This window comes from Gossypium hirsutum, chromosome A04 (assembly GCF_007990345.1).
Source record: "Gossypium hirsutum isolate 1008001.06 chromosome A04, Gossypium_hirsutum_v2.1, whole genome shotgun sequence".
Classification (NCBI taxonomy): Eukaryota; Viridiplantae; Streptophyta; class Magnoliopsida; order Malvales; family Malvaceae; genus Gossypium; species Gossypium hirsutum.
The window spans coordinates 170975-192357 of record NC_053427.1 but is presented as its reverse complement, the minus strand read 5'-3'; the positions used below and the strand labels follow the sequence as shown (position 1 = coordinate 192357).

The window sequence follows — 21383 nt, the reverse complement described above, 5'->3', positions numbered from 1 at the left end:
AATAGTAATAATAATAATCTAAAAAAGAAATGAAAATATAAAAAATATATGTGAAAAATATATACGATAAAAAAGAAGAAGACAATTTTAAATATTAAAGCACCAAAAAATAATAATAACTATGTACTTAAATAGATAAATAGAAATAAAAAAATAAAATAAAATATATAAAAGGAAAATAATCTAGTAAAAGCCAAAATTATAATAAAGACTAAAATGAAACTTAAACAAAATTTTAGGGGTGAAATCAGAAATGAAAACAAAGTAAAGAATTAAATTGTAACGCGTGCAAAAGAAGGGGGACCAAAAAGGAAATTTATCCAGGCCTCCAAAACAATGTCATTCCTTTGAGGAATTAAATTGAAATAAAATCAAAATTATGCGGTAAAATCAAAAGAAAAACAAAAAAGGGCTAAATTGAAAATAGTCGAAAAATCGAAAGGCCTAAAAGCGGAAATAACCCCTTTGCTTAAAAAACACACTGATCCTGAGGCAGGTAGGTGGGGTCAGATTCAGGGGTAAAACGATGCCGTTTTAAACATTTGAGGCCAGTCCCAAAACGACGTCATTTTGGGCGTATAAAAGTCAATTTTTTGACAAAAACTTTCATTTTTCACCTGTTTCAAAAAAAAAAATTCTTCTTTCTCTTTGGACATAGCCCAGAATCCGGCTAGGTTCAGGCGAACCACTGCCGCGCCAACTGCCAGTAGCCGGAGACGTTGCCGCCGTCTACGGCGACCAAAAAATAAAAAATTTCCTCTCTTTTTTTTCGACGATCTGAAACAGGTACGAACCTCCTCCTTTTCTTTTCTTTTTATTAAATATATATGTATATGGATAAAAAGAAAAAAGTAGATTCGAAAAAAAAAACACGAAAGAAATGAAAAATAAACCATAATATCTGATTCGATTTTTTCTTTTGAATTTCTTTGCTCCCTATTTTTTTGCAAATTGCTTTCTTTTTTGATTCGGTTCACTGCTTTTGATTCAATCTCTGTGTAACCAAAAAAGTTTACAAATTTTTAGGCATTTATAGCCCGAATGCAATACATTATACATTGTTTATGATTATTGGATGTCACTTCTACTATTGATTTTTGCAGGTGGATGGATAGTGCTGACACGGGCGGTGGAGTAATGGCGGTTGGCAGACCTTTTTTTTTTTGATTATTTAGGGTATTGGGCTGTGTTGTGGGGTCTGGTTTTGGGCTAATGGTTCACGTTCAGGTTGGGTTTAATTGGTATGGTTTGGGTTTTGGTGTTGTATTAGTTTTGGTTTAATTTATTTGGGCTGTGGTGTGTTGGGTTTGGTTAATTGATTTTGGTTTAGTTTGGCGTGGCTGTTTAGTTTAGGGTCTTTATTAGGCCCCGAGTGTACATAAACAAAATAATATTAATTTTATTTTTTTACATATTCGCCTATCGTATTCCACCCAACTAACCATACAATTTAATATTTATTACTTTTCTATTTCATTCCTACGGAATAGTTATTTTATTCTTACTTTATTTTATTCTACTAAACCAAACGTAACGTAACTAAACTATTATTGTGTAAAAGTATATTTTTCTTCTTTATACTGTATTTTTACAAGAGAAAATATTTGATACACTACCAGTAAAATTTTTAAAAATTTCACAGGTAGGATTGGGTTGGTGATGAGTGTATAGAGGATATAATAAATATATATATAAACAGACCCGTGACAAATTTATAACACTACTTGTGGAGTTAAAAAAGTTCACTAGTAGTGTATCAGATACTCCCCCTTTTTGTAATTACTAACTTCTAATATCACATGTGTTGTTCTACACCTTTAACATTTAATTAGTTTTTTAAAAATTATACTTTTAATTGCAATAATATGCGTAAAATAATATTTCTTTTTTGAATTATTGAATACAATTAAAATATATTAACTTATCAATTCAAATGTTATAGAAAATTTTTAAATAATAATTCAAGTAGCTGAGGATGGTTGGATTGGAGATGGTATCTTATATTCACATCTTGGTGGTATGTTATGAAAAGCTCTTATATTCACAATCTTATATGTGTTTAAATTTCTTGTAATGAACTTTACTGATGACAACTGCAGGAGAGGTTAAAGCCCCGGGAATATGAAGTTTTTACCATTGTCCCTGTTATGGCATTGTCTAGTGGGTCTAAATTTGCTCCTATAGGCCTAACTAAGATGTTCAATTCAGGAGGGGCTATCAAGGGATTGAAATGTGAAACTGAGAATCCTGTTGCAACTGTTATCATGAAAGTTCGAGGCTGCGGTCCGTTCGGAGCATATTCATCAACTAAACCGCAAAGGATAACAGTTGATTCCGAGGAAGTGGAGTTCAAATATGAAGGCGAATCTGGTTTGGTTACTTTTGCACTAAAAGTCCCAGTGGAAGAGCAGTACCTCTGGAACATTGTCATTGAGCTATAAGGAGATTCGAAAGTTTTATTCCGTTTTCAGCCCTTGTTTGTCGATGATTTCCTACAGTTCAAACCATTTCCGAATGGGAATTTCCCTATGAGCTGACTTCGTTTCAAGAATGAAATGTGTATGGATTAAATAATGAACCTGGTGTAAAACAACCTTTTCATATTGAAATGACTCATAATTCTAGAAAATGCATATATACCAAAGGTGACTACGTGCTATGCAATTTGTCACTACAGAACATCAATCTTTGACAGAAAGCTCTTGTAAAGGAGGAATAGGCATGCTTTTTGCTGATCATCTCTTATGTAAATGTGTGTGTGTATCAAGAAGCATTTATACAGAATTCCCATAATATTACAAGCTGTTTTGAAGAAAACTCAATTGTAATGAGTTGAATATTGTTGACCTCACATATGATTTCTTCCTACGGCAGGCAGCTCAAGAATATGTTAAAGCATTACAGGGCGTGACTGTATCTAGCAAGTTTTGTTCATTTATTGCATAGATAGCCTTTTAGATTTTTATTTTTTTTTATGATCCTTGTTGATGGAGGAATAGTCTTTGTATAATTACTTATCATCTTTCATAATATTTTTGCTGATTTGTGCAGTACGGCATTGGAGAAAGGCATTTGTCAACTTCAATCATTTATCTTTTTGCTTTTTACTTTTAAATCATAATAATAACTTGACAATTCCAATTTAATGGCTTCTAATAACTTAATTCTATGAAAACATTGATGTGGAGAGAGAGGCCTATGAAGCTTGCCTGCTACCCATCAAAATGGTTGTGCTATAGCATGCTTTGTTCGTTTTCCAAATTTAAGGGTTATCCTATCAGATTATTATCTTAGATGCTTTTTATTATCCTTTTGAGATTTGGGTGGGAAAAGAAAATAATAATTTCAATGTGTCGGTGGAATATTGAATTTAATTTATAAAAATTGTGTCAAACATGAAACATGGTGGGACCAACATTATTGTCATCCATAAAAATACTTATCTCTGCATGTATGGATCCACATCTGTGTTTCATCTTGTTCCAATCTCCTCTTGCAGTAATCAAACATTTTTTGAACCAACAATGGCCGAAGCAATTGCTTCCGACATTGCCGTAGAGCTTATTACTAAATTGAGCTCCTTAGCTGTCTCTCAAATTGGACTCTGGTGGAATGTCAAAGATGACCTCGATGACCTCAGAACCACTGTCTCCGCCATCGAAGCTGTGCTCCTTGATGCAGAAGAGAAATCAGTGACCAACAATTTAGTTAAAGTTTGGCTTCAGGAGCTGAAAGATGTACTTTATGATGCCGAGACTTGCTTGATGATTTCTCTACCGAAACTTTGCGAAAAGATCTAATGGGTGGGAAAAAGCTGATGAAAGAGGTACGCCTTTTCTTCTCAAGCTCAAATCAGTTTGCTTACGGTCTCAAAATAGGTCGGAAAATTAATGCCATTAAGGCAAGATTAGCTTCAATTGAAAGGAAGGCCAACACTTTTGGCTTCATGGTGCGTGACCGCCCCTTGGACACCTCTTTCATGACTAAAAAGAGGCAGCAAACACACTCTTTTGTGCCTAAAGATAAAATAATAGGGAGGGACGATGATAAAGCAGCTCTTCTAAAACTCGTTTTAGAGTTTGAAAGTGAAGAGAATGTTTACATCATTCCAATTGTGGGGTTTGGAGGGTTAGGGAAGACTGCTTTGGCCCAGTTTGTCTATAATGATGAAATGGTCAAAAATCATTTTGAGTTGATGATGTGGGTGTGTGTTTCGGATGTTTTTGATGTCAAACTAATTGTAGAAAACATTATCGAATCTGCAACTGGCCAAGCACCAGACCAAAATCTCAAAATGGAGCAATTGCAAAAACAACTTCGAGAAAAAATTGGTGGGAAAAAATATTTACTTGTTTTGGATGACATTTGGAATGAAGAGCGGGAAAATTGGGTTAGTTTAAAAGAGTTATTGATAGATGGGGCTAAAGGAAGTAGGATAATAGTAACTACTCGCTCTTTTAAGGTAGCCAAGATCACTGGTAAATGTCAGCCTCATGTTCTAAAAGGCTTGTCTGATTACGATGCTTGGTCTTTGTTCAAAGAAATAGCATTTGAGCAAAGATATGCTGACTCAACAGATTCAGCCTTCGTGGAAATAGGACAACAGATTTTGAAAAGGTGTGGTGGGGTTCCGTTAGTCATAAGGACGATAGCAAGTACATTATCTTACAAAGAAACTGAAAAGGACTGGCGTTCTTTCAAAGATAATGAACTTGCTAAAATATCTCAAAACGAAGGTAATATTCTACCTACACTTAAGTTGAGTTATGATCATCTCCCGGCCTATTTGAAGCGTTGCTTTGCTTATTGTCGATTGTATCCAAAAGATTATGAAATTGATGTACAAACGCTTGTTCAATTTTGGGTTGCACAAGGTTTCGTAAAACAATCAAATGAAACACGATCTCTTCAAGAGACTGGGTTTGGGTATTTTAAAGAATTAGTGGAAAGAAGTTTCTTTCAAGAAGTAATTAAAGAAAGACACTTAAATATGACATGTAAAATGCATGATTTAATGCATGATCTAGCTGAATTTGTAGCAGGGAAAGAGAGTGGTATTGTAGATTCAAATTCAAGTGCAAGTGAGGTTGATGAAAAATGTCGTCATATGTCAATTAATGATGATTCATTAATTCCTTTATTTAAAGGAAAAAAGTTGCGAACCTTGTTACTATTTGCAAATGAGGGATATCAAGATAAGAGGGACGAAATTTGGCATTTTATAATTTCAAATTATAGATGCTTGCGTGTCTTAAAATTGTATAATTTTGAATTTACTACAATTCCACTTTCCATTCATAAGCTGAAACATTTGAGGTACCTTGATCTTTCTCGCAATAATCTTATGATTCTCCCAAAGAGTATTTGCAAGATACAAAATTTGAAAGTGCTTAAACTTGACCAGTGTCGATGGCTTAAAGAATTGCCGAAGAAGATTGAAAAATTGGTGAATCTTACCCATCTTACATGTTCTGAATGTAAGAGTTTAACTCACATGCCACGTGGAATAGGGAAGCTGACTTCACTTGAGGAGTTAAGCATGTTTGTAGTGGATAGAGATGGTTCCCATGACGGTGCAGATCTAAGTGAATTGAGTGGGCTTAACAACTTAAGGGGACAGCTTAGAATAAAAAATTTGAGGTTTGTAAAAAATGCAAAAGAGAAGTTTAAGACTCCTATTTTGAAAGGGAAGCAACATTTGGAATCGTTGGTTTTAGAATGGAATGGTGATAACGATGATGATGACAATAAGTTGCTTGAAGACCTCCAGCCCCATCCTAATCTCAAGAAGCTCCATATCCATGAATGGGGGGGTGATGCCAAATTTCCAAGTTGGCTTTCTTTGATCACAAATCTCGTTGATATTAACATATGGGGTCCCAATAAATTCAAATATCTCCCGTCCGTTGCTCAATTGCCTTGTCTTCAAAATTTGACGATTCGTGATTGTTCTGAGCTGGAGTACATGGATGATAATAGCTCAAAAGGAAGTCAATGATGATTCCAACGAGGACGGTACAACAGTTATGGGAACGTCAACCATGGCATTTCCTTGTCTTTCCAAGTTATGGATTAAAAATTGCCCTTTGACTTCAATGCCGTTGTATCCATCAGTCGATGATAATCTAAAGTTGATGAATACCGGTTCAAGGCCGTTTAAGCAGACTATCAAGATGAACATGAATGCTAAGACCCCATCAAGTTCAACATCTTCTCTTCCTCTCTCCAAATTGAAATCTTTCCATGTAAAGAATCTGGAGGATCTGGACACTCCCATGCTAGATGAGTCCCTGCAACATCTCACCAGCCTCAAAAGATTAACAATAGATGGTTGTACGAAGGTTGATTTGGAGGGCATGCAATGGGAACCCCTTAAGAATCTCTCTTATTTGGAGATTGGTAATATTCCAAAGCTGGTGTCCCTCCCTCTTGGGCTTCAACATCTTGTTGAATTGAAAACATTAAAAATCTATAGTTGCAGTGGATTGAGGTCACTGTTTCCTGTGTTCCCACATCTCACTTCCCTTGAAGAGTTTTCAATAAGTGATTGCAAGGAGCTGGAGTTATCAGCACCTAAGTTCCAAATATTCCAAGATCATACAAGCCTGCGCTCTCTATGGCTGGCAGATATTCCGAAGTGTTGGCAACTTCCGGACTGGATTCAACATCTAACAAATCTACAAGGGCTCCTTCTCTGGAATTTGCCCAATTTAACATCGCTTCCGGACGAGATGCGTTGCCTAACCAATTTGCAATGGTTAAATATAAATGGAGTTCCTCAGTTGGAGGAAAGATGTCGGAAGGACATTGGCGCTGATTGGCATAAAATTGCTCACATCCCACAAATTTTGTGTTATCGGGTTGGTACATCCTTTCCATTTTTTTATTTTTATGACCTTAATTTATTTTCAAGAAAAAATTGAGTGGTTAATCAGGTTTGTTAACTCTGGTGTCTCATGCTATTTTTCATTCTAATATCATTCAAGTTGGATGCTTACTGTTAAAAAATTATTCAATTGAAATTCCTTTGTTTTAATCCTACTTTTTACTTACCATCTTTCATAATATTTTGGTAATTTGTGCAGTAACCCATTGGAGTCTATTTTGATGAAAGGCATTTGACAACCTTAAGATTTTAGATGCAGAAAAAGAGGAGGTAATTATGTAATTGCCTTACACTTTCAAATCATAATAATCTCGCAATTTCAATGATCTAATATAACCCCGTAACTAAGCTTCTTCTTTTTCGGCATGAATTCAATGGAAGAGGCAAAAAACAAAATGTACATCATCAGCTGATCTGTCTGTGGCATTCTACTCCTCCTCTGTAAGCACATTTTTTTGTTTTCTTTTGTTTTTTCTTTCTTGAAGAATGGCGCAAATTTTGTAGATTTATTCTGACTTTCATTGTTGAAGAGTCCCTCTGATGATCTAATCTTATTTTTTGTTAGATTTCTTCGGAAGAGCATAGCTTGCATTACAAGCAGAGGCCATAATTTCTACTACGGTTTGTTTATATGCCAAAATTTCCAACAACAAAAAATGGTAATATATGTCACCAATTTCCTCCTAATCTCTAATTGATCTGATATAAATGATGTAAATGAAGTATGTCAAGAGTTGTAATACATATGCCAAATGACTACTAGCTTAGATGGTACCCTATGCTATTGGGAGGTTCTTGTTAGAGGCATGTTGAGAGAGCTTAAACGTGCAATGTCCTTGTCAAGTAAGGAAACTAAACAGGGTTGGGGTCGAAACAGGAAAGAATCTTGCTTCAGAATAATTGGAGGTGAGGCTAATAAAATGATTGGTTGAATGCTTAGCTTAGCTCCATTAAATTACCAATGTCTTCTTTTATCTTCCACTAATATGTTTTTTATTTTCTCACCATTGCAATGATGTGATGAAATCCTATTGTGTATACATCAACAAGGAATGACAGGTAATTCATATCACTCATTTCTTTTCTTCTATTTTCTATTTGATTCAATAAAACAAAATCGAATAATTTAAATTTAGTGTGAAGTCTATTCTTCGGCAGAGCAAAGCATGCAATACAAAAAGCAGAGACCACTCCATTGGCCTGTATTTTTCTGAAAGGCATTTGACAACTTTAAGAATTTAGATGCAGAAAAAGAGGTGTTTAAATCACAACAATCTCACAATTTCAAATGATCTAATATAACTATCCTAACTAAGCTTCTTCTTTTTCAGCATGTGTTCAATGGAAGAGCCAAAAAACAGGACATGCATTCTTCATCAGCTGATCTGTCCATGGCATTGTACTCCCATGAAATCCTCCTCTCTATGCACATTTGTTCTTTCTTTTTCTTTTTTCTTGTTTTTTTTTTTTTTTTGTTGAAGAGTCCCTCTGATGATCTAATCCTAATTTTTGTTAGATTTTCGCTCTCTTCTTCCGCAGAGCATAGCAGATATTACAAGAAGCAGAGGTAATATATGTTCAACTACCATCTGTTCATCTGCCAAAATATTCCAACAAAACAAAAATGGTAATATATGTCATCAGTTTCCTTATAATTCCCTATTGATCTGATATAAATTATATATATGGAGTATTTCAAGAGTTGTAATATATATGCCAGCAGCTTATATGGTACCTATGCTATTGACAGATTCTTGGAGTTGTGTTCGAAAGAGCTTAAACACGCAATGTGGTTGTCAAGTAAGTAATTTGAATAGGGGCTAGGGGGTTAAGGGTTGATGAAAATGGAGGGAAGAGAGGGGGATATTTCACAATATTCTTTGATGCAGGGCACCCCTTTCAGCTGTTAGAATTTTGAAGTTGATAAAATGTTTTCATTATTTATAGATGAACAACAATATATTAACACTAACCGGGATGTGAATTTGTTACCATTACAGATGATGATGATGATGATGCCCAATGTTTGGCCCTTTGTTAAGCTTGCACTGGAAAAGCATAGACAACGGGTTTGTGGTTAGCCACCATTGATGCACATGATATAAAGTTGGGTTCTGTAACAGTCAAGTGTTTCTACATTTGGACACAGCTTGGTCTAAAATAGATAAATTTTAACATATACTATATTGACATTTATAGTTTCCAGGTTCGTTGTTGCTTTTGGAAAAGTCCTACTTCAAGCATGACAATTGAAGATAGGCTGAATGATATTGCATTTGAAAATTTGTTTTTTCAGTTTACATGGAGCTTATGTAAAGCTTGGTCCATCCCGAAGCTTATATATAGATAATTTGTTCCATGAGTGAGTGGATTTAAAAGAGCACATATGTAAGGTTGATACTGGTGAGTATTTTAGTAAAAAATAATTAAATCTCTTTTGCAGTATGTTTTGAGGTGTGAAGACTAATGGAAATGGGAATTTGTTACTATTACAGATGACAATGCCCAATGTTTGGCCCTTTCATAAAACTTAGAGTGGAAAATCATAGACAACGGCTTTGTGGTTAGCCACCATTCATGCACATAATATAAAGTTCTATTTAGTAAAAGAAAGTGTTTCTTCTACATTAGGACACTGCTCAGTCTAAATGACATAAATTTTAACATAATATGTATTGGCATTTATAATTTGCAGGTTCATTGTTGCTATATAGAGAGAATTGATGGGCTCACTAAGAAACACCCTGCCATTACCCAAGCTCTTCCTTTCTTTCTCTCGAGGATTGCAATGTCTCATCGTATTGAGATTCTAGAAGAAATATTTATGTAAAGCTTGGTTGATCCTGGAGCTTATATATATAGATGATTTGTTTCGTGGGTGATGTGGGGATCTAGAGGAACATTTAGTGAGGAACTATTATTAAGTGCCACTTTTTCAGTGTTGATTTTCCTTTGTATAGCTAAAGTAAGTTGGAAGAGTGTTTGGTTAATTGTACAAAGGTGAGGTTGCACCAAGTTTGGAGGGTTGGGCATAAATAATTTATTTGTACTGTAAAGTTCATAGTGAATTCATCTCTGGACAAGGTCCCGCAGACGTAGGACGAGTTCCGAACTGCGTAAACATCTTGGTTGTGTTCTTTATTCTTCTTTATTTTTACTTGTGTGTGTGTCAACCTAAGAAAAACTACATTTTTCTCTTTTTGTGTTTTAGATAATGTTCCAATACATGGAAACACAACTAATTATCAGGCAATTTTGTGTATATTATCTAAAACTATCATTTAATGAAAGCGCCTCAGTACCTAATGATTAGTTAAATGCTTAGCTTAGCTCCCTTCAGTTACCAAATGTTGAGGATGAAAATATGGATGCCCTGCAATACAAAACAATTATACCTAGATCCAATGTCTTCTTTTATCTTCCATTAACTTTTGTATTTTAGGATTTTTGTTTTAATTGAGCATTAGTTTCTTTGTTGAAGAATAAAATTTTGGGTAAAATTAATATTATTTGAATAAGGTTAGTGTTGTGCAAATAAGGTAAAAGAAAGTAAATTATTGTTCTAGAAAATCATAATAATAAAAAGCATTAGAAATTTAACAAGCTTCAACAACTTACATTCTCAAACACAACCAAATATATTTCATTGCAAAAGATTTACAAATAGAAAGAGGGAAATTTTCTTATGAAGAAAATGTCAATTTTTTGGATGATTTAAAAGTGTAAAAATTGCATTTATTTATAATAGTATAAGCACTCCACAACCTTGTATTTTTTAAATATGGGACTGTATTATTTCAACAGTTATCGTGGCTCAACAACTCAAGCTTGCAAACTAAATGATGATTTACATGAGAAAATTTTAAAATAAAAAATTCATTGTCATTGTTGGCTCGATTGTGTGCCACAACTTGGTGAGTGTCAATTACGAGGAGGATTTTGTCGTAGTTGGGGTTCCGGCTCCTTATCTTCTTCTTCTTCATCTTCACCTCCAGCTTCATCTTGATCTTCATCTCGTTCCTCCATGCTAGAGTGCATTTGCGTCCTAGGTTCCCATCATATATCGTCTGTGGTATTAATAGGTAGTTGAGAAGATGACCCACCTCTGAAGAACAATGATGCTGGGGGTGTTTGTGACACTACCGGCAGGTAAGTGTATGGTGTCGGATAACCCAGTTGTGGATAGAATGTTGGAATTGTAGGCGATAGCAGATACATCAGTGTTGTTGTCAGTAGTGGTGTGTAATATGGTTCTGGGGATGGAGGTAGTGCAAAAAGTTTATTTGGAGGTGTTGATGCATGAAAGTCTAAACTATAGATATAGCTTACCATAAAGTCTAAACTATGTCATGTAATCCAAAGAGGTCACCAAATCCGGTGGTAGAATTGGTTCACACATAGGTATGAAATTGTACCTATGTTCCCAAATGTGGATATATTTGGCATGGAATTTAGGTCAATCTTCATCGACTAGTTTTAAGAGTCACCTTAAATGTACCAAATTTCAAGATGTAACTAGCATTAGAAGACCCTCGATTAACCTCAGGATGAATGTTTGTGTATATTATTGTATTTCAATGGCACTAGTAGAGTTGTCGATATAATTGAAATTGTCTTCTAACCATTTCATCTCTATCTGGCTACCATTAAACTTGTCTGACACACTACCTAATAGTTACTCACAAATTGAGCCCCAGTTGCCAAAGCATACTACCCTCGTAACGACTGCCTCATCAATCAGTAAATCGAGTTGTAATGCTACATCCTCGAGTCTAATTGTACACTCATCGCATAGAAGATGGAATGTGTGTCTCGAGTCTCCATCTTTCCACCAAAACGCTAATAAGTGCGGAATTCAAGTTAGTCCCCTGAGCATACGAGACACGTGCAAGAATCCTACCTCTTGCAAGTGTTGTTCAATAACACGCGGTGCTTTGCATTTAAATTGTGTATGTACATCTCGATAATTCAATCTTCGGCCTGATTATATAAACATAAAAAAATATAAAATTAATAATGTTAACTTATTAGTTATATTTATTAAAATTAAAAACTTTAATAATATTTTCTTACCAATTGCAATTAGATGTCGGAAATGTGTTTGTCATCCAAATGAATAAGCGACATTCACATTTTTAAAATTATAAAAATCAAATAAAATAAAAAAATTCCGAAATATAAAAGTAAGATAATAAGAAATTGAGAGAAATTGAATGAAAAATTGATAATTAAAGAATTGAGAGAATAGATGAATAAGATTGAGAAAATAAGATTTGAATGCAAAAGGAAGAAAATAAGTTAGGTATATAAAGCAAATAAACTACCTAGTAGAAAAAAAAGATTAGCCGTTTGAAAAAAAACGGTTGGAAATTAGTTGTTGAATTTTTTGACCGTCAAAAAAGTTATCGTTGAACAAAAATGCATCCAGCAGGACATATTTTTTGTTTCCATTTTTAAAAGTTTAATTTCTTAATTAATTTTTAAAACTAATCTGTTCTACTAGTTTTCGCCTTATAATTCTATTCAAATAATAGCTCTATTTAAATTCTAATTATTTTTAATTAATATTTTTAATTATTTTTAAATATGTAATTATTATTATTTTTATTAAATGTATAATTATCCATGATTGGTTTAACTTCCCACATAATGGCATTTTCTGACTCACTATTTTTCTTCAAATATCGGTGTCCGACAGACTTCGGTAAGAGAATATGACCCTCTAAAGGTAACATAGCCATGCATATGTGCACCTTTCCTGCTAAGGGTTACACACTGCAGCTTCTTTTCGCTGTAAAAATGTAATCTAATCTTTATTTTTGTGTTTTAGTTGGTTGCTGCTGGAAACTGAAAACCATATTATTACTATATTTAAGGCCCACTATACATTTGTCTTTGTCTATCCATGAACATTGCTTTTATGTTTTTGTCTTCTTTTTTCTTTTATTTTTTCCCTTATATTCTCTATATTTATTAAGGCCTCCATTCTTCCACATCAAAGCTAGTAATAGTAGCTAAGGAAGCAACTCGAAACAGTAAAGAAAATTATTGCAATCGATGTAAATATAACCAATATGGATATATTTAATGTTTTCTAATTTTTATATGATGTTTGTGTAAATGCCTGTGTAGAATCAAGGAGATGCTTGCTTTGCTTTTTGGCAATTATTATATTCTGACAAAATAAAACTCATAATTGTGCTTTCGTTGACGTTGTATATTTATTTTTATTTCCTTTGGGTTGTGTTGTTGAGTGTTGACTTGAGAGTCTTACTACTATTGAGCAGTGGGGGGCTTCTATTCTTGAATTCTACACTTTGTAGCTACAAGGAGCAAAATATGACTTTTGGGGCTGGGATATCTTTGAGTGATGGGAGGTTGACTGTGTTTGGGAACTGTGTGTTGCATGATGTTCATGAAAATGTAGTGATAACACCAACATCAGGCCCTGGGGATGCAATGATCAATGGAGCTTTCATTGGAGTTAAATCAGACCATAAGGGAAGCAGAAGAGTTTTTCCTATAGGAAGGCTTCGGTATGTTCATCTTCATAGCTCTTTAAATGCTTTACTTTTCTTTTTTAATTCCTTATTCATGGAATCTGCCTCTATATGCAGTGTAGAAACAAGACTAAAACTCCTAGGTTGGTGATCAAATATTTCAATTTAATTTTTAGATGATTTTGACCATAAGATAGAGTTTTGGATCTCATTGGCAGGGAATTGAGGTTCATGTGTGTTTTTAGACATAATTTCTGGTGGATGACTCAATGGATGGGAACATGTGGAAAAGATATCCCCTTTGAAACCCAATTCTTAGTTGTTGAAGTATGTGATGAAACTCATATTGAAGATGGAGATAAAGCTGAAGCTCAACATAATTCAGCAGTGTATGCAGTTTTTTTGCCAATACTTGAAGGTGATTTCAGGGCTGTTCTTCAAGGGAATGAACAAAATGAGATTGAGATCTGCTTGGAAAGTGGTAAGAAATGCATCAACTTAGATTTGACATAATCTGAATTTGGTTGGTAAAAGTACAATGGAGGCCCTTGTACTAGGAATCAGATTGCATTTTGCCCCCTTTTACTCAAAAAGTGGGCAAATTAGTCCTTGTACATTAGATTAAGAGCAAACTAGTCCTTCTGTTAATAATTTCATCCATTTCTACTACTAAAAACTGGCCCTTGTATGTCAAAATGAGGTACACATAGATCTAACATACATGGACTAATTTGCCCATTTTTTAGTAAAGGGTATAAAATGCAATCCGACTCCTAGTACTAAGGCCTCTGTGGTACCTTCACCGAATTTGGTCCTGTTTATAAACTTTTTAGGATTTTTGATAATTTGCAGGTGATCCTGATGTTGATCAATTTAAGGGCAGTCATTTGGTTTTTGTAGCAGCTGGATCAGACCCTTATGATGTTATCACCAACTCAGTGAAGTAAGTTTTTACAGTCTTCTACAAATGTAAATTCCCTTTAGAAAAAGTTGTATCGCTTTAGAAACAAGATTGCCCAACTCAGTGAAGTAAGTTTTTACAGTCTTCTACAAATGTAAATTTGAACACAATGATTGATCACGTTGTATCACAAATTAAACACAGGACCGTGGAGAAACATCTGCAAACCTTTTCTCACCGAGAGAAAAAAAAGGTGCTTTCTTTCTTTCTAACATTACACCTTTCATGACTATAGACATATATGTGTGTGTGTGTGTGTGTGCTGCTCTCAAGACTTTTTGTTAATAGTTCTTGTTTGTTTTCAATGCGTCATGGTTCAGATGCCAGATATTTTGAACTGGTTTGGCTGGTGTACATGGGATGCTTTTTATACTAATGTCTCTGCTGAGGGCCTGAAGCAAGGATTAGAGAGATTTTTGACTCTTCTTTTTAAGCAACACTATATAAAAATCATATGGTTATAAGTTGTAACTAGCTATTCCTTTTTTGCAGCTTGGAGAAAGGTGGAACTCCTCCTAAGTTTGTCATCATCGATGATGGATGGCAAATGGTCGGTATGGATCCGACCGGCATCGAATATAGATCTGATTGTACAGCAAAGTAAGTACCATATTTGGTTTTTCTTCATTTCTCAATAAATTCTAACTATTTGGTCTCTTTTCTTGTTTCTAGCTTTGCTAACAGGTTAATACTTATCAAAGAGAATCAAAAATTTCAGAAAAATGGCAAAGGTCACAGAGTAGATGATCCAGCAATGGGACTTGGCTATGTTATTAGTGAAATGAAAGATAGATATGCTTTGAAATATGTTTATGTATGGCATGCAATAACAGGATACTGGGGAGGAGTTAAACCTGGAATTACTGAAATGGAACACTATGAACCAAAGTTAGTATATCCTGTTTCATCACCAGGGGTTCAGTCGAATGATTATTCTGATGTTTTGCAGTCCATTACTATCAATGGTGTTGGTTTTGTGAAACCAGAGAAAGCTTTTGAGTTCTATAATGATCTTCATTCATATTTGGCATCTGCTGGTATTGATGGTGTTAAAGTTGATGTTCAAAGCATTCTTGAAACTCTTGGAGCTGGACATGGTGGAAGAGTAAAACTCACTAGAAAATACCATCAGGCATTAGAGGCTTCAATATCTAGCAATTTCCATGACAATGCAATTATTGCTTGTATGAGTCACAACACTGATACTTTATATAGGTAGCAATCTAGTCCAGTTCTACAATGGCAGGGACCTTTATGGATTTTCATGACTTAACAACGATTTGTTCATGCAGTGCAAAGAGCACAGCTGTTATGAGAGCTTCAGATGATTTCTTCCCTAGAGATCAAGCTTCTCATACGATTCATATTGCATCGGTCGCTTATAATACCGTTTTTATCGGGGAGTTTATCCAACCAGATTGGGACATGTTTCATGTAATCTAACAAGTTATGATTCTCAATGTTTTTGGAAGCTAAATTGAAACTAAATTCATTAATTCTCATGCTAGAGCTTACATCCAATGGCTGAATACCACGGAGCTGCTCGTGCTGTAGGAGGATGTGCAATATATGTCAGCGACAAACCTGGACAACATGATTTTAACCTGTTGAAGAAGCTTGTACTCCCCGACGGTTCAGTTTTGAGGGCGAAATATCCAGGAAGACCAACTAGAGATTGCTTATTTTCTGATCCAGTCAGAGATGGCAAAAGATTACATATAATGTAGACTAACTTGCTGTCAACTTCCCCCTTAATTTACTTATACACACTTTGATTTTGCAGTCTTTTGAAAATATGGAATCTAAATGATTTTACCGGAGTTATCGGGGTATTCAATTGCCAAGGAGCCGGTTGGTGTGAGGTTACGAGAAAGATGGTTAACCATGATGAACTACCTGGTACTATCACAAGCATTATAAGAGCTAGTGATGTTGAGTATCTGTTTCAAGTAGCTGAGGATGGTTGGATTGGAGATAGTATCTTATATTCACATCTTGGTGGTATGTTATGAAAAGCTCTTATATTCACAATCTTATATGTGTTTAAATTTCGTGTAATGAACTTCACTGATGACAACTGCAGGAGAGGTTACTTATCTCCCAAGAAACGAGTTTATGTCGATTACGTTAAAGCCCCGGGAATACGAAGTTTTTACCATTGTTCCCGTTATGGCATTGTCTAGTGGGTCTAAATTTGCTCCTATAGGCCTAACCAAGATGTTCAATTCAGGAGGGGCTATCAAGGGATTGAAATATGAAACTGAGAATCCTGTTGCAACTGTTATCATGAAAGTTCGAGGCTGTGGTCCATTCGGAGCATATTCATCAACTAAACCGCAAAGGATAACAGTTGATTCGGAGGAAGTGGAGTTCGAATATGAAGGCAAATCTGGTTTGGTTACTTTTGCACTAAAAGTCCCAGAGGAAGAGCAGTACCTCTGGAACATTGTCATTGAGCTATAAGGAGATTCGAAAGTTTTATTCCCTTTTCAGCCCTTGTTTGTCGATGATTTCCTACAGTTCGAACCATTTCCGAATGAGAATTTCCCTATGAGCTGACTTCATTTCAAGAATGAAATGTGTATGGATTAAATAATGAACCTGGTGTAAAACAACCTTTTCATATTGAAATGACTTTTTTTTTATCAAATATTGACACTACAGTAATCAGTCTTTGACAGAAAGCTCTTCTAAAGGAGGAATAGGCATACTTTTTGCTGATCATCTTTTCAAAATGAATATGTATATATATGTGTGTGTGTGTATCAAGAAGCATTTATTCAGCATTCCCATAATATTCCAAGCTGTTTTGAAGAAAACTCAATTGTAATGAGTTGAATATTGTTGACCTCACATATGATTTCTTCCTACAGCAGGCAGCTCAAGAATATGTTGAAGCATTACAGGGTGTGACTGTATAGAGCAAGTTTTGTTCATTTATTGCATAGATAGCCTTTTAGATTTTTTTTTTCTTATGGTCCTTGTTGACGGAGGAATAGACATTGTAGAAATGAATTTGGAGAGGCCTGCTTTCAACTACCAATTTAGTCTGTATATGTAGGGGAATTGGCAAGGGCAGGCCTTCCTTTTTGGTACAAGCAAGCAAGGACAATTATAACAATGCCTAGAAAGAAAAGGCCAAAAGGCCTGCCGACCTTCCCACTTCATATTATATCATTATTATCGAGGTGAAGTTTTTTTAACTCTACATTTAATACATTGATGGTAAAAAAATTGTATTATCATTTTTATTTTTAATATTTAATAAAAATATTTTATTCTAAAAAGACATTTGGATTTTTATTACCAAACATGTACTCATGAAACCTAAAAACATCAGTTTTTAAGATGTTGGGTTTTAAATTTTCGCATAGAATTGAGGTTAACGGCTTTGTAGGTGACGTCTGGATTCTTTGGAAAGAGAATGTGCAGGGGACTATTCTCCATCATCATCCACAGTTTGTCCATTAACAGTGTACTCTTGGAAATGGGCATCGAGGGTTTCTGTGCACTTTTATTAATGCGAGCCCTCAACCTATGCAGAGATGGATGTTGTGGAGGGTTTTTACAGTATGTTTGGTTCATTAAAATAAAATAAGGTTATAATGAAATAATCATTATATGAAAATAGAAATTCGATTTATATATTATTTTTACTATATCCTCTGTGTGTACGTTAAGTATGTGCACATTTAGCGTTTAATAGTTAACTTTGTCAAATTAAATTATTCATAAGAGCATTGCTATTATTAATTTAGTTCGTATATAATCCCAACATTTTTTGAATTCTGATCGCTTCAACCATAGGGCGTGATCTTGTAGGATCGTACAGTGTTGACAGTAATCTTAGAACATTTCTAATGTTACAAATAGTGAGTGACATCTAATAATGCATCACTGCAACTCAAGATACAAAAAACCCTGATTCGATATAACTTTTCTATGATAATGTCATTATATAATATTCCTTTGTTCTTAATATCTAGATTGAACACAAGTCATAAAACAGTTACACTTGTATAGCCTATAATATCTTGTTTCTTGATTTCTTGAGTAGACTAAGATAAATTCATATCAACTCACTTGAGTATCATCATGCATTTTTAGTCTCAATAGATAAAGAGGCCTGAGATATTGCTCCTATTTTGTAGGAGGGACAAATTCTATCTCTATCACTCACATCCCACTATATAGATTGAGGCATACCCAACATCAGTCTTTATAGTACAACCATTTAAACTACAAATTTTCATCATATTTTTGCCTCAATTTTCAATCCATGCAAGTTATATTAGTCAAATAATTTATTCAAAATTATGAAAATAATTTTTATAAAATTATGTAAAACATAGTTTAATTTCTTCATAAAATTGTATGGTTTTTAATTAATTTCTAATAATTTTTATATTTCTTTCTAAATTTTTATGGCTTTTAATAAATTATTTTCTAGTTTTTAATTAATATTTAATAATTTTTATATTCAATGAGTGTCCAAATTCAAATGAATATGGACAAGCATTTGTTCAATTCATTGTATACTTATTTTAAAATATAGTTTTTTGCCAACGTTAGAGTTGACATGACACTATCATGTAAGCAATGAGCGCTAACATGTCGGTACTAACATGACATCTATTAACGGTCAAATCAATATTGCCATTAAAAACTAATAGTCAATATCAATTAAAGAGCCTATTTGACCGATTTTATTAATTTAAGACTCAATTAAGTGAAAAAAATTAGAAAAATTTAAATATTATTTTTTAAAATTGAGGGTATATTACCAATAAACCAAAAATAAACTAAAGCAAGCATCTTGAATAGATTTTATTAATTAAAGCTATAAATACTTACTAATAAAGTACAATTAAGATTTTATTAATTAGAGCTATAAGTACTTGCTAATAAGTTCAAATTAATTTATTCCCTTAATTTATTTGTATATATTTACACAATTCATCACCATAAATAATTATATACTTTATGTATACTATTATTTAAATTTCTAATCGAGTTAGTGTCGTAAATTAATTAGGTAAAAAATTAATAAACATTTTCTATTAAATAAGTATTATTATTTTGATGACGGTTTTGTCTTTTCATATCCAATGATTGAGCATGTGTTAAATAGATTTATAAACAATTTTTTTACCACTACAAACAACAATTATTATTTAGTGAATTAAAATATTTTTAAATTATCCACTTGGTGTATGTGTACTATTATTTGAGTGTTTAACCGTGTTTACAAATCAACTCGACATCAACTTAGTCAAGAAAATTACTAAAATGATCTTATATATTTTAAATAAATTATATTATTACGATGATACTTTTGTCTTTTTTATTTAAAAAATAATTAAAAGTTTAAGTGTTGAGATTTAAACCCATGCCTCAACATTTATTAAATATTTTATTTACCATTTTAACCAAAACTTTATTTGAATATTTTTTATGCATTCCAATTTATTATACAAATTATTTCACCCCATAATAAAACAATCAAAGTGCATTTAATATTCTTCATATGATATTTTTACATATTTAAATTCTATTTTACTCATAATTTAAACTATTTTATTATTTTAATTTCATACGTATTACATATATGTTATTATTATTAGTTCCAAACCTTACGTTTAATATTCTTTATTTAATGTATTTACCTATTTAAAATTCATTTTACTTACTATTTAAACTATTTTTTAATTTTAATTTCATACAAATTACATATGTGTTATTATTAATTTTAAATATTGTGTTTCATTATTTATTATATATTATTTTTAACTACATACCTATGTTCTAAATAGGTAGTTTGCAAACGAATACATGTGTATTGCAATTTCTAATTATTAATATAAAATATCATGAATCAATGTCACAAACTAAAAAAAATTACTAAAAAATAATTTTTATAAATTATTAAATAATATAAGGTTGATTTCATCATTTAAATTTATTATATAAGATATTCAAAAACAACTTCCTTGAAATAATTATATAAAAAATTCCTAAGAAAATTACCACTTAAAAAAATAAAAAAATTACCATTATATATATATATTAAGTTTACACTAATGGTATAATCAAAATACAAACACAAATACAAATGTTTAAACAGTAGAATTGAACTATTATAATACAGTCGATTATAAAGATTTTTAAAAAAATAATATTAAATTATTACAGCACAAACGAATTAAAAATTAAAAAAATTCAAACAAAATCCTACTAATCCAACTAAAACTATTACTATCTTTTTTGTTTTGGACAATATAATTATAAATTTTAATTATATCTACTCTTTTTAACACAATGACCAGAACTACCATAGTCCCTTCTCAATCCATAAATAGGAGGGTAATGCGCTTTAGCACACTCAAATTCATATCCTCTTGCATTAATAACAATACCCCTACCAATCAAGTTAAGACTCAATCGACAAAATTATCAATATCTTTAAAATAGAAGAAAACTACTATTTTTTTTAAATATCATTGTTTAAAACACATTTTCTTTTTGCAAAAAAGAAATACAAATTTTCTTAAATATGGAGTTCTCCTCCAATGATGCTCTTATGATCAAACTATTATTTATTTTTAAATGCATTTTAATACAATTTCTTTTTCTTACACCCACTTTTGTGGGTGCCCCATTACCTAATATATACATATTATTTTTCAGAAAATGTTAAAATATCATAAAAAGAAGACCAAAGCTTTCTTTAAATAATAAGGTTTAATTATGCCTCCAAGTCCTTGTACTTTTCAAACTTTTACAAATTTAGTTTCTCTAGTTTAGTTTCATTAATTTATTTACTCTATTTGTTTGACTGAAAAATTAAAGTCTAATTAGTAACACTATGGAATTATACTTTGGCCTCCCAAAAATGACAAGATTTTAATTTAACTCCTTAAAAATTTATAAAGATATTAACTAATACAACGGTGAAATTACATTATAACTCTTATCAAAATTTATAACTTAATTTTTAGCCCCCATAGAATTTTTTGGGTTCACCCTTGTTAATGAA

At 32.8% G+C, this 21383-nt stretch overlaps 2 protein-coding genes across 10 annotated transcripts; both read left to right on the top strand.

The window, feature by feature from the left end:
• The first annotated feature begins 608 nt into the window (after positions 1-608).
• LOC107931159 (putative disease resistance protein RGA3) lies at positions 609-10139 on the top strand. 9 transcript variants are annotated; one of them, XR_005925342.1, is made up of 14 exons: positions 609-786; positions 1104-3826; positions 7086-7327; positions 7452-7545; positions 7655-7792; positions 7937-7945; positions 8045-8142; positions 8218-8285; positions 8426-8513; positions 8637-8686; positions 8887-9092; positions 9183-9289; positions 9382-9449; positions 9582-10059. XR_005925342.1 is itself a non-coding variant. In XM_041110645.1 (13 exons), the coding sequence occupies exon 1, from the start codon at positions 3800-3802 to the stop codon at positions 5996-5998; it is 2199 nt and encodes a 732-aa protein (XP_040966579.1). In that variant the 5' UTR covers positions 3210-3799; the 3' UTR covers positions 5999-6860; positions 7086-7327; positions 7452-7545; positions 7655-7792; positions 7937-7945; positions 8045-8142; positions 8218-8285; positions 8426-8513; positions 8637-8686; positions 8887-9092; positions 9183-9289; positions 9382-9449; positions 9582-10139. The 9 variants fall into 9 exon arrangements, 7 of the variants coding, with proteins under 7 accessions (XP_040966579.1, XP_040966577.1, XP_040966578.1 ...); XR_005925341.1 differs by having other exon boundaries at positions 7650-7792; XM_041110645.1 differs by lacking the exon at positions 609-786 and having other exon boundaries at positions 3210-6860; positions 9582-10139.
• Positions 10140-12884: 2745 nt separating this feature from the next.
• Positions 12885-16991, top strand: LOC107931158 (probable galactinol--sucrose galactosyltransferase 1). The gene is made up of 12 exons (XM_041110642.1): positions 12885-13422; positions 13509-13529; positions 13605-13867; positions 14239-14329; positions 14492-14540; positions 14668-14759; positions 14840-14947; positions 15020-15562; positions 15640-15781; positions 15856-16058; positions 16131-16348; positions 16431-16991. Exons 1-12 carry the CDS (start codon positions 13226-13228, stop codon positions 16808-16810), a joined length of 2307 nt encoding a protein of 768 aa, XP_040966576.1. The 5' UTR covers positions 12885-13225; the 3' UTR covers positions 16811-16991.
• Positions 16992-21383: the final 4392 nt, after the last annotated feature.